A 17,542-nucleotide genomic window follows, 5' to 3' on the forward strand; every position below is an offset into this window, starting at 1 on the left:
CACCCATGACTATTAAATTTCTGTCTCCCTTCACTACCTGAATAATTTCTTTTATCTCATCATACATTTCATCAATTTCTTCATCATCGCAGAGCTAGTTGGCATATAAACTTGTACTACTGTAGTAGGCGTGGGCTTCGTGTCTATCTTGGCCACAATAATGCGTTCACTATGTTGTTGTAGTAGCTTACCCGCACTCCTATTTTTTTATTCATTATTAAACCTACTCCTGCATTTCCCCTATTTGATTTTGTATTTATAACCCTGTATTCACCTGACCAAAAGTCTTGTTCCTCCTGCCATCGAACTTCACTAATTCCCACTATATCTAACTTTAACCTATCCATTTCCCTTTTTAAATTTTCTAACCTACCTGCCCGATTAATGGATCTGACATTCCACGCTCCGATCCGTAAAATGCCAGTTTTCTTTCTCCTGATAACGATGTCCTCTTGAGTAGTCCCCGCCTGGAGATCCGAATGGGGGACTAGTTTACCTCCGAAATATTTTACCCAAGAGGACACCATCATCATTTAATTTTACAGTAAAGCTGCAAGCCCTTGGGAAAAATTATGGCTGTAGTTTCCTCTTGCTTTCAGCCATTCGCAGTACCAAAACAGCAAGGCCGTTTTGGTTAGTGTTACAAGGCCAGATCAGTCAATCATGCAGTCTGTTGCCCCTCGCAACTACTGAAAAGGCTGCTGTCCCTCTTCAGGAACCACACATTTGTCTGGCCTCTCAACAGATATCCCTCTGTTGTGGTTGCACCTATGGTGCGGCTATCTGTATCGTTGAGGCACGCAAGCCTCCCTACCAACGGCAAGGTCCATGGTTCATTAGGGGGGCATCCCAAAGTATTACAGTTTTAATGACTCAATGCCTCTATTTCTTGTTCAGTTGTTACCTTTATTTCTAAATTATTTACATTCTGCTAGAAGTTTCTGTGCTATATATGCTTGTGTATCAGTTTCCAATCATAGAATATACCATATATGGGTTCTACATGTAAAGTCAGTAAGTTCCACAAGAAATAATTCATAAGAGAAATATTTTTTAAAATCATAACATCTGCTGAAATTGAAGTTGAATGAATTGCACCAATCTTTTACTGTAACTTTTGTGCTCATCTCTTCTGGCCTGTTGTATATGAAAGTAGTCCCAAAACACTATGCTGTAGAACTACTACCTGAACTTTTTTTGAGCCAACGTTCTTGCTTTTTGTTCCTCTACAGATTTGACATTTATTGAAGTCATCTCTAGAGTAGGAACATTATCAATATGTTTAGTCAACTGAAAACCAAACACATCTGAAGATATCTGTTAAGCACACCTTACATTTATGTACTGGGAGCTTAATTGGTCGTTGCAAGTTTAAACAAAAAATGATAAAGCAAGTCGTGTCACTGCAGGATGTACTGGGAGAGGAATCAGCACATTGAAGAATTTCTGAGAATGTGTAAATGGACTAAAATAGTAATACTACTGAAACAGTCATTGTAATAAACACTTGAATATAAGCAAACATGAAAGTTATTGTTAGAGTCAAAGCAAGCTCATTGACGGTAGGTGTAATTCGATAAGCCATGGTTATTTTTAATAACTAGGATGTGAGAAACAACAAATTCAGCCACTTTTTTAAGAAAGATATCCCCTAATTCAGCCACTTTTTCAAGAAAGATATCCCCTCTCCCTCCCTCACAAAAGCAGCATAACTGACAGAAGAATAATTTTCAAATTAAATAATGGAAACTCCAGGTAGGAATATCAACAATGTAGGAAAAGACAGATTACTACGTACTGTAAATAAGTCACATCAATTAAAAGAGCACTCACGTAAAGCTTTTGGCCACAGCTTTCGTCAGCAAAAGACATACACAGCACTCACTCACATATAAGCAAGGACACCTCACACACATGCAACTGGCATCTCCAGCATCCTGGGCTGGAATGCAACTATCATGTGGAGTGCAATTAGCTGTATGGATGGGGTGGGGAAGTGCACCTGTCTGCAACTTGACATGTCTTCTTTATGATAAAAATAATAATTTTATGTGACCAAATGCAGGTATTGCAAATAGTCAGCTGTAAATTCAGAAACTGTGTGTTTAGGCTATTTGTTTCTTATCTTCTCTCTCATTAACTTCAATAAGAATAGTGACAAGATATCAGAACTTTTTTGTTTTCATTGCCAAAGCAAATGCACTTAATCACACGCTTTCAGTTCAGAATGTGGTGTTTATATAAGAATAGTGGGTAAAAGAGAGCAGGAAACCCTGATATGTTTGCGATGTTATATCTTTATGTATTGCAGATGTTGTCTCATAAAACTTTAGTGATGCTGCTTGGTGTGGATCCGTCTCAAAATTCAGATCAACCACTCCCCACACACCATCCACAAGTCACATTTGCTTACACGAAACATATGTGGATGTCAGGGAAACGGGAAGAAGCTTACAAGTAAGTGTCAGCGATATGTCAGTATAGCTTCACACTAAGATTAACAATTCTTTTTTATGCGAAATATTTCAACAATTTATGTGCATGTCTTTTGTTACTTGGTGTGAATAACATTTTAGTTGTTTTCACTGTTTTGACACCAAAATACTGTGCATAAGAATGGAATCATCATCCAGGCTGGATACCTTAAAATACAGACCCTTCTTTTCGATGAAGAAACAACTTGTTTCCAAAGATAAAGTAATGATTATCTTGAATGGGTCATAAAATGAGTGTATTGTGTTTGCCGCTATAGTAATTGTGAACTGTTGATCTTGGTTTATTATAAAACTGTCCTTTCTGTGTTCACATGTGTAGTACTAATGACTCTTATTCCTTGGTACCAAGGATTCATGAGAGATTTGTAGGTTCTAGATGTGTATCTCCTCCTCATACTACACATACTATCACTACTTACTTTGTATGTAAGCACTTTGCATGCTTCATCATATTTCCACATAATTGTTACTTGATGTCATTGTTTCATCATATTTGTATTTCATTGTAGTCTTTCAAATGGCTCTGAGAACTATGGGACTTATCTTCTGAGGTCATCAGTCCCCTAGAACTTAGAACTACTTAAACCTAACTAACCTTAGGACATCACACACATCCATGCCCGAGGCAGGATTCGAACCTGCGACCGTAGCGGTCGCGCGGTTCCAGACTGTAGCACCTAGAACCGCTCAGCCACCACGGCCGGCATTGTAGTCTTTCCTAATGGCTTTTCACACCATGTTAGATCATTATTGGGCTATTGTGTGCTTGCTTGTTTCTATATTTCTTATTCTGTTTGTTAACACTTTCACTGCATTATGTTGTGTTTCCTATATTCAGAAACCAGATATGTTCTTACATATCTCATCGGCACAGTTTGGATTTTGTGTTAATTTTCTGCTGGTATGGTCCAGGTCTCAGTGGATATGACAAAAACCTGTTACTGATTTCAAAGTGATGTGGACTCTGGCAGTGATATCCAATGCATTGTGCAGACGTGGTTTAAGCCTACTGACATTGAACTTGGATAATGCTCTCTGGTGTTAGAAAAATTAAAGCATGGCCAAAAGTGGCCAAACATTGATATTATGGAAGACATACTATTTAGACTATATGAATGCAGCTGGTTCTTTCTGTGCCCTGTAAGGTCTCCATTGCAGGATACTAGATATTAGTACTGCCTTCCAGATTCTTGTAAACTCTTGAAACCCCAAGGCATAATTAGAACTGATTTGAACCAAAATCAATGTTCTTAAGTGGACTCACAGCTGCACTGTATTGTACAATTACAAGATGCAATAAATGACTGAGTTCGGTTGACAGTGTAACACTAGTCTACACTCTTCAGAAACTAGTTCATAGCCTAGCATCATCAGTTGTACAAGCACCAATAAACCAGAGTTGCGAGAGAAAACTGAGTAGTTTAACAGTGTTCTACATTGTACTTTCAATCTAACTGCTACTTTTATTTTTATTGAACATGCCTGGAATCATTTATGTTGCTTCTTGTAGAGCTCACACGGCCACAGTGATTACTATCTCAAGTACAGATATGAGAAATTCCAGGAAAGCAACTACAATTAGGCTTGGTAATATCATGTTTGATGATAAAATATTCATCATTGGAAACGAGTATGAAAAACTACTAACTAGGAAAAACTACTAACCCTGCTGTAGAAGACCTATGCACAATATTTTTAAATTGCATACTATAACTAATAGTTGTGTCTTCTCACATAAATCTTTTCTCTGAAAAGTGTAACTGATGGAGGAAACTGTCTTTATGTCAGAGCAACGATAAATAAAGCTATAAAAGCAAGTATGTTACAGTGTGTGAAATGAGATCTTTGAACAGTTAGTTTTGATCAATTTATAGTAAATAATTCTGTGCTTTAATCTATGAAAATACTAGCTGAAAATTTTTTCTGCTTTTCCTACATAATTGGAGACAGTTTCTAAAATGTTATGTATTGTGTGATGTTAATTAATAAGATATTTGTTAATTTACTGTAGTCTTCTGATGATTTTGTATTATTTACAGTCATTTGAAGCAGTTTGTACAAACTTGGCTAAATCCACAAGCAATGCAGATGATCAGCCCTGAGGACCAGAAACAACAGCAGCTACACCGAAGACTTCTTGCAAGGTTTTACTGTCTTTTTACAACAAAACAATAAATTCCTTTATACCGGGTGGTTACAAATAAACTGCCAGTGTTTGAAACTCTGGCTGTACATATCCCAGGATGCTGAAACATTGTAGGTATGTTCATTAATTGGTGTCTTCGTGGAGTATGCTGAAAAAAATATAGTTCCACCTTCTGCCACCTGGTGGAAGTACAGCATTTTAAGCAGTCAGAATGTGCTATTGTTGCAGGAAAAGGGGAGGAAAGGTGGAACACGCGGTAGAGGTGGTTCTGTCATATTTATTAGGATATGGTCATAAGTTACAACATGCTTTCTGTACGGTCTCCCAACTCAGCAATATGCTGCACATATAACACGGCATAGTTGACAGTTGCTCACAGCATATTTGGTGTAATCAGAGTGATATGTCATCATATGCTGTCCTTCAGATCAGGATTTTTTGATATCCCCACATTCAGAAGTCACATGGACTTAGTTCAGGGGATCAGAAAGGCCACATATCTTGAAATCACCCATAGGTAATGCGTGAAGGATTCTTGAATCAAATCTTTTATCTGTCAAGTGACCTGTCATGTTGCTCCATCACTGCATGAAAACAGTGGTGTGGACACAGTTGCTTTCTTGCAAAGCTGGAATCACAAGTTGTACAAGGAGGTCCTTATCATGCCCAGGTGTCACTGCACATGTAAAAGGCCAACGAGGTGTCATCTCCTGGGAAGAAAAATATACCAAGAATGCAACAGCCGGTGAAATCTTACCATGCTCTTATATAAGCTGAGTGCAGTGGATGTTACTTGCCTATCCAAAGAATATTTTGCAGCCATATGTCATCCATTTCCATGCATGTCAAAAAATTAAAGGTGACTTGACAGCATTTTAGTATATCTTAGGGCTTCATTTGGTGCACATTTTGAATCGTGTATGTTAACAGTGTAAAATGTGCCACAAATTTTTTTGAATTGTTGACCAGGGAAAAGAGAATTCTGGTGACTCAGCTCGATCACTGGCTGCAGAATTTGAGGCATGTGCTGCACAGTCAGCTATAGCTAAAGCAACATTATCAACACCTGCCATGGAAATGGGCCACCTCCCATCCCATGATGCAACACCTAATTCACCTGTTTCTTCAAATTTCTTTATCACACTCCTTAGCCCATTTATTGACATGGGGCCTCTTCACAGCTGTTCCTGTCGGCAATATTCTCACAGTGCAGCACTGCAATTGCTGCCATTCTGATAAAACAACTGTACAAGCTCTCTCTTTTCAATAGCTATTGCATTGTGTACAGAAAACTTTCTAGCACTAACAGTCACTTCACAAAAGATATCAACATTGCATCGCCAAGTGACAGACAGAATACTGATGGCAAAACATAAAACATTTCACATTCTGACTGATTACAGTGCCATTGATGGCAAAAACTGGTACTATTATTTTCAGAGCTCTGCGAGCACATCGATTAATGTATATGCCTATGATGTTTCAACAAGCTTCAATCTGTATAGTCCACACAGCAGCACTCAGAGCACCACCAGTTAAATTAAAACCGCCCATAATTATATATCTATGTATAAATACTCTTCAATGTTCATATTCTTATATGTTTTTAGCATATTGAGAGTTTAGTTTAAACCACAGAAGCCCTCATAATAAAAGAATAGATTGACAGTTAATTTGTTTTTGTCAGGCCTAATAATACTCTTCTGACTCCTCCTGTAAATTCCATAGTCATACTAAGAATAATGGAACACTAACTTGATTCAGTGATGATTTTGAAGAGAATAATACCTAATAAAAGAAGTTGTGAATGTACAGCACAAAATATAAATGCACTGTCTTGGTTGTGATCTCAGAAGAGAAATTTAACTCACCAGCGTAAGTTGATCTTGCAGGGGCTGTATTACAATAAATAAAATTACTACCACTAGTTTTGCTTTAACAGGGCTTTTATATTTCCCAGTGGTACAAATTTTCATCACTGATGTTCAACTTACACTGATCAGTCAGAACATTATGACCTCCTAACTAATAGCCGGTATGTCCATCATTGGCACTGATAACAGCGGTGACGTGTCATCATGACGTGGAAGCATTGAGGCCTCGGTAGGTGACTGGGGAGAGTTGATACCACATCTGCACACACAGGTCACCTATTTCACATGAATTCTGGGGAGGTACCTGATGAGTTTTGGCGAGGTGCCCAATGAGCTTTGGCGCCATGACCAGTCACATACCAGATGTGTTGGATTTGGTGATTTGGGGGGCCAACACATTAACTGACACTTGCCACTGTGTTTCTCAAACCACTCCATCGCACTCCTGGCCCTGTGACATGGCACTTTATCTTGTTGAAAAATGTCACTGCCATTGGGAAACATGATCATTGTGAAGGGATATAATTGGTCTCCAACCAGTGTATGATACTCATTGGTCATTATGGTGGCATGCTTGAGTTCTGCTAGACCCATGGATGCCCATGTGGCTTTTCCTCAGAGCATAATGGAGCTGCTGCCAGCCTGTCTCCATTCCACAGTACAAGTGTCGAGGAGCTGTTCCCGTGGAAGACAACAGATTCGTGCCCTCCCATCGGCATGATGAAGAAGGCATTGGGATTTGTCAGACCCTGCAATGCTCTGCCATTGGACCAACATCCAGTGATGGTCACATGTCCATTTCACTTGTAGTTGCCATTGTCATGGTGTTAATATTATATCATCAATGCACAATATTCAGACACACTTTCACTCTGCCCAGCATTGAAGTCTGATGTTAGTTTCACCACAGTTCACCACCTGTCTTGTTTTACCAGTCTGCCCAGCCTGCGACATCCGACATCTGTAGTGAGGGGTGGCCGCCCAACCCCACAATGTCTGGATGTGGTTTCACCTGATTTTGCCACATGTTGAAGACACTCGCCACAACACTCCTCGAACACCTGACAAGTTGTGCAGTTTCCAAAATGCCTCTGGGCCATCACAATCTGCCTTAGGTCAAACTCAGATAGACTGCACGTCTTCCCCATTCTACACGCGGACAGAACTCTCAATGATACTCCATGCACTGTACGTGTGTCTCACCAGCAGTCATTCCTGACCAGGTGAAACTGCTATCACCAGAACGAGTTTATATTGATAATAGGTTGGTGATCATAATGTTCTGGCTGATTGGTGTATATCGTAGTAACCAAGTAAAACACAAAACCTATCGAAGTAAAACAAATATGGCTTTATTCATAAACCTCTGAACAACAATGGAAATATGCCACTTGTGACTCAACATGTAAAAAGACAAAAGAATCATCAGCCATACACAGAACAACTGATGTAAATAATACAATCTAAAAAACACAGTGAGCATGAGGGAGCACTGCTCTGCACATATATAGGCACGCCAGTCACCTGTAGATGGTACAGTTGAGATTGTTTCGTGTGCATACTTCCTACAGGTGGCCTTTAGTGGCCGGCCTGAGCTGATACACTTGGAGGTTGATTTAAGTACACATTCACAGCTGCACTACACTCAACGCGCTCACACTCACATGCACTAATAGCAGGATACAACATATATTAACTGGTTGACCATTTCTAAATTATACAGATTGTAGGTAAGACAGGAAGAGCTTTTGTTCTTCAATTTATTGGATCATTGCCGCTTCCCATTACCAGTGCATTCACTTATTTTGACATAAGGTAGCAACGTCAGGGTGCATCTTTGCACTGGCTTTGTAGCATTTGTGACCTTAACAGAAAATTTTGAAATTATTGGAATTATTGTGCCCTTTAGTTCACTCTGGTACAATGCACATGCTGTCCTTACAGCCTTCTGATACATATTGGGTGTTTGAAAAAGAACTCCTTAGTTTAATGGAGAAATAAATGAAAAATTACATCAATGAGTACATATCATGAAAGAGAATTCCTTCAAGTTTTGTTTAATGTTAGTAGACGTTAACATGGGATCCATTTGTTGTGTTGCACATGTCGAGATGATATTCCACTTCTCGCCACATATTCACCAACATTTCAGGTGTAACTGTCCCAACCACCGCGACAATGCTTTCCCGTAAATGATTAATGTCTCTGATCTTTTCACTGTACACAACATTTTTTATGTGGTCCTAAAAGAAAAAGTCCAGTGGGATTAAGTCTTGCCTTCATGGTGGCGAAGGTATTGGGTCAGCCCTGCCTATCCACCTTCCTAAAAAGTGAGTGTCAAGAGCCGCACGCACATGATGTGGAGCCCCATCTTATTGGAAAAACACAAGCTCCTCTTCTGACTCAATATCGTCCATTTGGGAAAAGACGTGCTCTGTCAACATGTCACAGTAAACATCCCCATTATTGTTCTTTCTACAAAAATGAAAGGACCAATCACACAATCTTCCAGCAAACCTTATCACACGATCTTCCATCAAACCACACCAGACATTAACTTTGGGAGAGTCATGTTGATGCTGAATAACATCATGTGGATGCTGTGCCCCCCAAATTCTGCAGTTATGACGATTGACAGTTCCTTTGACAGGAAATGTTGCTGAGTTGCTGCGCACTGCACTGCACGCACACCTGGACTGAGCTGAGGGAAAAAACAGTGCTGGTGCCATCTCGATGTCAAGCAGACCAGCCAACTGCAGGAGAGCCAAACTTGGGGAGTTGATGAATTAGACACCACAAACTAGAATAGGGTATGTCACTTTCTACGGATTCTAGGACACATTGAAACTAGGGAGTTCTTTTTCAAACACCCTGTATTATGGTGGCACAGAAAATGCACACTTGTAGCAAGAGAAAATGCACTCTTCTAGCAAGATCACAAGGCACCTGCATTAAGAAGCTTTCAATTCCCATGGGTTTCGCTCTGAAATTTGAAGTTACTGTGCTGTTGACTGACTAGGGGTCCGCCATGGATTTTCGACTGAAGAAAGGGTCCGCCTGCTGAAAAGATCCGGAAGCCCTGGTATAATGAAATCATTTCAAGAAAACTTGTGCCTGGTTGTAGTATTTCCTACAGTGTAATTAATCAATACAGTGTAATTAATCAAAACAGCTGCAGTGTTCTCCATCCAAAACGGACAAAATGATACATACATTTCCTATTAATACAAATACACTTTAGACTTACGTTGTGTAGTCTGTTTCCTTGTAATTATAGCATTGAAATTCTGAAGTACTATTTCTTTGTTTAATTAATTAATCAGTCTTACAATACTTGCAAACTTGTGAATATTTTGTTTTTCTGAGTCATTGTACAATAATTTGATACAATTATTTCTTATGCATATGAAGCCATAACCAACAATTAAAATGAATATAGTAGTGTTCTTCTATTTTTAATATTTGAATAAAAAGATTTAAATGTTTTCAGATGCTACTTGAAATTAGGGCAGTGGCATGAAGCTGTCAGAGGTATCAACCAAAGTTCAATTATAACTGTACTTAATTATTATGCCTCTGCAACAGAGCATGATCCTAACTGGTATAAGGCTTGGCATGCCTGGGCATACATGAACTATGAGACTGTCCTTTTCTACACCCAACAGCAGAAACAGGGTGGTATAGTTGAAGATGAGTCAGTGGCACGAAATTCTGGCTTGGTAAGTAATACAAATATATCTTGAAGTAGTATTAAAAATATATCTTGATTTTGTTTTTGAATGCTATATGAATTGTTATCTGCAAGAGTTTCAATTAATTTTAGGAAGAACCACACAAGAGCATAGAGAGACTTTTAAAATGATGGAGAACAGCAATCAGTCGTCCTTTCCTTTCAGGCGTTATTAAAGCAAATCAAGATTTCAGTTAGTAACTAGCCAGTATCAAGTAGTCTTGAGTGAATTGTGACAGAAGCCTGAACAACAGGGGATTGATGTACAAGGGCATGTATTAAAACAATATATTGACAATAGCAGTTACTAGCTGAAATGTATATTTGTTTTAATAAAGCATGAAAGGAAAGGACGTTTGATTTCTGTTCTCCATCATTTTGCAAGTCATATCACAGTTGTTGAGTGCATTCACATTCCTAGTGGAAGGTAATTTGATATCAAGACTTTTTAAACGTATTATGAGCCAACAAATATTGCTGTTTTATTTCTTGTGACATCTCAATATAACAACGTAATCTTTTATTAGACAACAAAAAATATAAAAAAACCAAACAATTTCATTGGTGCTTATACTTAATTGATCTTTGTGATTAATCGATAGGTGATGTGACAGGAATATCCTATTTACATTCGTTCATGCACATATTGTGTTCTGTAAACCCCATCATAAAGGAGAGCCTTCAGGTTTGTGGAAGAAGTGAAGTTACACATTAACAGGCAATTCCCCTGGATTGTCCAGCAGCTTGGTTGTACATTCTCCTGTTAAATTTAAGATAGTTGTGTTTTAGCACTGACTGTGGGATGGAATGGTTAAGAGCTCACCAATAGAAGTATTTGAGATCTGTTTCACATTTATAAACATTAACCTTCATTATTTTCTATATAAGCTCTTCATGTCCATTTAAAAAAAATTGTGTACAGCAATTGGATTCAGAAAAATTCTTCATGGGTCAAGATCACAGTTTATTATTTTTATTGATCTCTAGTTTCAGCTGAAGCTCCATCCTCAGATCTATAATTATACAGAAAATTGCATATAAAGAAAAATAGTATGGTACACATAACCAATAACAAATATTTCCATGGCATAAATACATACCACAGGATAATAAATTTTTTTCCATGTACAATCACTAACTGGTTTGTGAGCTGCATAGCTCAACCTTAACCTACAGCTCAATGACAAGTTCTTGTAAAATATATGTTTACATCATGAACAAGTATTCTGCAATGCATCATCACTCAAAAGAAAAGTTAAGACTACATAATTCTTACCCCAAGAGATTGTCGCATCCACTGTGTAATAACATTATATCAGGTAATCTCCACATGTGCAGAGTAAGATCGCAACGAACATATTACATTATGCTAGAGATGTAGCATGCAAAAAACAGTATATCATTTTCACTCAGTTATATAAGGTTGTTATATCCACTATGCAAATATTGCATTACACAGAATCCACATGTGGAGCTTAAACATTGTACCTTATAGAAGGGGTTAAACCATGACATAGCATTGGTGAACAACAAGGAAACTGCCAGCATCATAGCAGGCAAGATACTAACCGATGTTATGCATCAGTGCTTACAAGAAAACAATGTTCTCCCCTATGGTACTATTGGTAGAATATTCATTAAGGCAGAAAACAACTAGTGACAAATTTACAAATTGTAGCAATTGGAATAAAAATTATTTCAGCAACAAAAGACAACATGAAAGCTTCATACAATTAAAAACCAATTCCCTTATTGACATAAATTTTTTTTGTAGAATATATTTTAAAATACTAGTAATAACATTTGTATTATTTATGATAGTATACAGTGATAGGTAACCATAAATATTTAAGTACCAAAAACTACAGAGCCATATGAAAGTGTAAAATTAACATGAGCCCCATAATAAGAAGATGCTCCAAGTGATCCAGAAGCGTGTTGTGGGTTTTACATCAGCATCCTTAGCAGCTGCGTCTACTGATTTGTAGGTAGCAACCATTGTAAACCTTATGCAATTTAATCATATCTAATAAATAGTATATCACCTTAGCAAACAACAGACCTACACAGCATTTAGGTAGCAACATATTTCAACGACATAGAATTATGGTTGACATTGGGATGAGAATAATGTGTAGCTTGAGTGCAATTTGATTATAGGATGCAAAACTGGCAATTAATATAGAAAAGACACAAGTAGGAACCTAGTGAATAAGTATGAAAAATACTGAGAACACAGTCATATATCTGCACGTGACAGAAAACAATATGTCTGTGAAAAGTAGTCTAATGTCTACATAAATTGTAGACATAAAAATAGTATACTAAGGTTGAGTCTAACAACACTATGTCAGAAATCGTCATTTTCATGTTAGCCAACAATTTTTCACAAACTGCTGGTATATGTAACATATCCAAATGTTTTTGTGGCTTGTAGACAGAGGCCTACGTGTATGCAGGAACACTAGGCTGGATAAAGATAATATTGGCACTGTGAACTGGAAAACAATCTAAGATGTTTGAAAAAGCTAAACCATAAAAAATGAAGCTGAAGTGTCTAACTATAGACCTAGAGTACTCGGTATGACACACAAATTATTGCCAAGACTAATTCTCAGTGTCATTCTGGAGCCTGTCGATAAAATAATCACAGTTGAGCAGCATAAATCAAAGTTGCTGTGATCAGGTACTAACACCCTTACAAAATTGGCTGAATCTGGATTTCAGGAAGCCTCAAATATGCTGCAGTGTTTGTGAGTATGACAGCAACTTAATGGTAACAGTATGCAGAGAAGGCCTGAGGCTCAAGTTCATTTTTGTAACTCCTTATCTGAAGATAGCAAGCAGGTTTACTCAGCAAATGTGCTCTAACTGCCGTTTTTCAATTTCTTTTCACGGAAAAGCTAGCAGATGGAGAAACTTGCAACAGTGGTATTTCTCAAGGATCATTCCTGGCTTCCTTCCCTTTAATTTTATGTTCATGATGTGCCAGTTCCTTACTGGAAGAAAAACCAGAATGCAGATGGCCTGGCATTATTATGTCAGTGAAAAGACATCAAGCATTGTGAGAGTTTATCATATTGAAGAAGTACTTTTACAAATGGAGACTCCAGTCAAACCCATGTAAAACAGAGGGGACAGTGTTACATCTCTATGGTAAACAATAATGTAGAAAGTTTGATTTGATCAAAGTTCCCACAAATACTCTCCTAAATAGCTATGTGTCCCTCCCCAGTTGGACAGTAATTTATGCAACACAACACTAATCTCTCTAAAAAAAAATAGCCAGAAACAACTGTGTAGCTAATGTAGATATGCTATGCCTTCATATGTTTATTCAGCTGACGAGTATGGTGCCCTTTTCATGACAAAAATGCACACATACAAATAATGGAAGAGTCCAGGTTGGATTATCAACAGTATTATGAAAAGGATAGATCGCTACTGACTGTAAAGGTGACACATTGACATGTAGACAGCCACAACAAAAAGACTGCTACGCATTGAGCTTTCAGCCAAAGCCTTATTCAGAAAATAGCAGGAATAGTGGCTAGAGATAGGTATCGTGTACTTGGTTTTGTGTGTGTGTGTGTGTGTGTGTGTGTGTGTGTGTTGGAGGGTGGGTGCGCACACATTGTGTTTTCTGAAGAAGGCTTTGGCCAAAAGCTCAAATATGTAGCAGTCTTTTTGTTGTGCCTGTCTGCAACTCAACATTTCATCTTTATGGTGAGTAGGGACCTGTCCTTTTCATACTATTGTTCCACATATACAAATAAGATAGATGTGCATCTGAATGAGGCCAAGAGGATCATTGCTGACACTGCCTGATCAGTTCCCATTCAATGATTGCCTGTTCTATCTACCATTGCTTCACAGTATCCCAGAAGAACAGCTACAAAATCTTAACAAGACAAAGTCCTGCAAGAACTTAGTGCTTTCCATTCCACAATCCATCAGGTATGTGCTTGAAAGTGAACAAGCTACCTTTGGACCATTCCAGTCCACAGACGTTTTCAGTATCTCTGAGAAGTATGATTTTATTAACAGTTGTTATTTTGTATAAATGCATATTTGAACCATCAGTTGTTTTTATTTTAATCTGCTATGGTAAATTCATATTTCAGAATAAGATTCAGTTGCCAGTTAGGAAATTTGTTTCACTTTATCGGTTTCAATTTGGCAATACATGTATGCAAAGTATAAGAAGGGTACTACAGAAACTTGCTCCACACTGCTTTAGCAGATGTCAATATTTTCTTTGCAGAAATATAATGCCATGACATGCTCAAAAATCTTCATATTATATGTGATAATTATACACATAGATTGATAATTCACAGAAAATGAATCATATTTATCTGCGCAATTATGCTGTTGTGCTAGCAGCAAGGAACATATTTACATAATACATACAACAAACAAGGCACACAGTTGCATGTAAGCTATTGCTGGTATTAATATCTAAAAGAAAAGGGCTACTTTTCATCATTGTATAAGAGATACTCTACAGTCAAAGTAGGGTCTGTTCTTCAGTGCAAGCTGATCAATTGAACAAATCTTTGGAATTTAGGCAGGAATGTTTATTATGTATGAGGGTTGAATGAAAAGTAATGCCTCCACCTTCATTAATTGGGTTTGGATGGGAATATTTTAATAAACCAAATGCAGAAATAATTCTTAGAATGTGATTTTTAATTACCAATGTTTACTTTTCCACATAATCACCAGCCAATTGGATACATTTCTGCCAACGATGAAGAAGTTTTCTGAAGCCATCACAGAAGAAGTTGACACCCTGTTTCCGCAACCACAGTTTCACTGTTCTCTCAATGTCTTCATCAGAAGCATAATGATGTCCCCGCAAATCATCTTTCATTATCGGGAACAGATGGAAGTCCAGTGCTAAATCTGGACTGTGTGGAGGACGCTGTACGGTGGTGAGATTCAGTCTCTGAAGTGGTGGTACATGAAGTGTGTGGTATGGCATTGTCATGCTGCAGAAAAAACATTTCACTTTTCCTTTTGGACCCTTGTTAGCTGTCGTTTCAGAGTTCTCAGTGTTGTGATGTAATGCTCTGAATTTATTGTTGTTCCATGATCAAGGAAATCGACATGGATAACACCATCTGCATCCCAGAACACTGTGGCCATGAGTTTTCCAGCTGAGGGCTGCGTCTTGAATTTCTTTTTCTGGGGCGAGTCTTTGTGTCAATATTCCACAGACTGATGTTTTGTCTTTGGGTCATAATGGTGTACCCACATTTTGTCTCCTGTCACAGTTGAATGGAGAAAGGCGCCACCTTCATTCTCATAACACGAGAGGAGTTCCTGGCAAATTTCAAGTCTGTGCCCCTTCATTTCAGGAGTCAGCATGTGGGGTACCCATTGTGCCCGGATCTTCCAATAGCCAAGCAAAGCAATAATGTGTCCCACACATTCTCGTCAAATGCCAGTTGTTCAGTTTCTCTTTGAGTGATACAATGATTGCCCTGAATCAATCTGTCAACATTTGCTTGTGAAACTTGGTGGTTGCTGTCACAGGCCGTCCAACTCTTTGTTTGTCACGCAGGACAGTTGTTCCCGCCTCAACATCTTTAAACTTACTCGCCCAACAACGCACAGTACTCACATCAACACAATCACCATAAACTGCATTCATTCTCTGATGAATCTCCTTTGGGGTGACACCTTCTGCTGTCAAGAATTCAATGACTGCACGTTGCTTAAATCGCATTGACCGACCATCTGCACAGGGTTCCGTACCTTACACTGTAACAACACAACCGTTCAATGCTAAGGCTTCCCGCCAACTGGAGCTGCTGCATACCAATGCTGCCAACTGTTGAAGAGTTACAAAGATGGAGGCATTACTTTTCAGTCAAACCTCCTATTTTAAACTCTTAGAAGAGGTTCATTTTGAAGCCCTTCTCGGCCAAATGCGATTTTTCCATATTAAGCAAAGATGTTTTTCAATTACGAGACATTCTGGGAAATTTGACTTATATGAATTTTCGCTGTCTTTGTTGAGAAAGTGCTCACAAATGCAGGTCTTAAATGCCCTCCCTGTCTGCGCCATATAAAATCTCAGACATTTACTTGAGTGCATGCAGAATAATGTGGCCGGTTCATGCACAGACCACAGGGCAAGTATGGGGAGAGTGGTAGTGGGGGGGGGGGGGGGGGGGGGGGTTTGCAGGAACAGCATGCTGTAAGAGAAATGCTGAGTGCTAAAGGGGTAGTGCCATTCTAAACTGTACAATTACATTTTTGTAAATATTAAGTGAAGCCTCTCCACACCTACACTTGATGGTGACCATCTGAAAAGATCTCTGTTATCTTTGCTTTGCGTAGTATCTAAAAAGAATCCCACTGAAAATGCAAAAAAATTAGTGATTTATATTTTCCTGACTTGTTAACCACCTTTCAGGAAAGCATCATGAATGGCGAATTTTGAGTAAAACCTATGTTTCCCTTAAGACCATGACAAAATTTGCTTCTTTTGCCAACACTCTGTCACCTCCTAACATGTTGTGTGGATGCAGTTGCGAAAGAATTCTGAAAGAGTAGTTTATTAATTCTATTAAGTGAGGAACTGAGGAAAAGTAAGGTCAGTGCCTTATGAAAAAGCACATCCTCAGCACAAAAATAAACATATAATGTCTTCACTTATGTTGTTCCAAAACCTACAGCATTTCTCATTTTACTAGCAGTTGATGGCCCTCAAAAATTTACATTCTTCCATCAAAGAAGCTTTTAGTTAGTGCAGTAACACAGTAGATAATGAAGTTTTGCATTGTAGCAAAATACTTTCCTTTTTGTGCGCTATTATTTGCCGCAATCTCATTTCGATATGTTAAACCGTTTATGAGATATGAGGAATGTTAAGGATATTTCATTCTGTCTTTAACACTGGCACTCATGATTGTAAATGATTGCACTACATAAGGCCAGTTTTTTTGAGATTGGTGACAGATAGAGACCTCTATCCAAGTCAAAAGATAAATTAAAGATGTTAGCTAAACTTCACACATAGCAAAATATTATGTAATATGCACCAAAAGCATAATCATACTGACCCCCATTTTTCATTGTTAACTTTTACGAATTTCATGCAGTGTCTTATAACTGTGACTATTAATGACATGATGGGCATGTCATCATTAGGCTGATATATAAAGCTATATGTAACACAAAAATGAAATTTTTTTACCAAATAGTTTCCATAAAGTTGTTAGAAAAAGATTGCACTGTGTATGCCTCAATTCTGGTACTGCAGCGCATAGTCAATTTGCCGAAA

The 17,542-nt window shown here is 38.2% G+C and overlaps 1 protein-coding gene across 2 annotated transcripts in view; it reads left to right on the plus strand.

Moving 5' to 3' along the window:
* LOC126161801 (serine/threonine-protein kinase mTOR) overlaps nucleotides 1-17,542 on the plus strand; it is a 276,188-nt gene that overhangs the window by 197,500 nt on the left and 61,146 nt on the right. For both annotated transcript variants that reach the window (XM_049917889.1, XM_049917890.1), the window contains 3 exons: nucleotides 2,312-2,457; nucleotides 4,535-4,639; nucleotides 10,006-10,234. In XM_049917889.1, the coding sequence (XP_049773846.1) occupies nucleotides 2,312-2,457; nucleotides 4,535-4,639; nucleotides 10,006-10,234 (480 nt within the window). The remainder of the gene's footprint in view (nucleotides 1-2,311; nucleotides 2,458-4,534; nucleotides 4,640-10,005; nucleotides 10,235-17,542) is intronic.

Source organism: Schistocerca cancellata, chromosome 2 (assembly GCF_023864275.1).
Source record: "Schistocerca cancellata isolate TAMUIC-IGC-003103 chromosome 2, iqSchCanc2.1, whole genome shotgun sequence".
Lineage (NCBI taxonomy): Eukaryota > Metazoa > Arthropoda > Insecta > Orthoptera > Acrididae > Schistocerca > Schistocerca cancellata.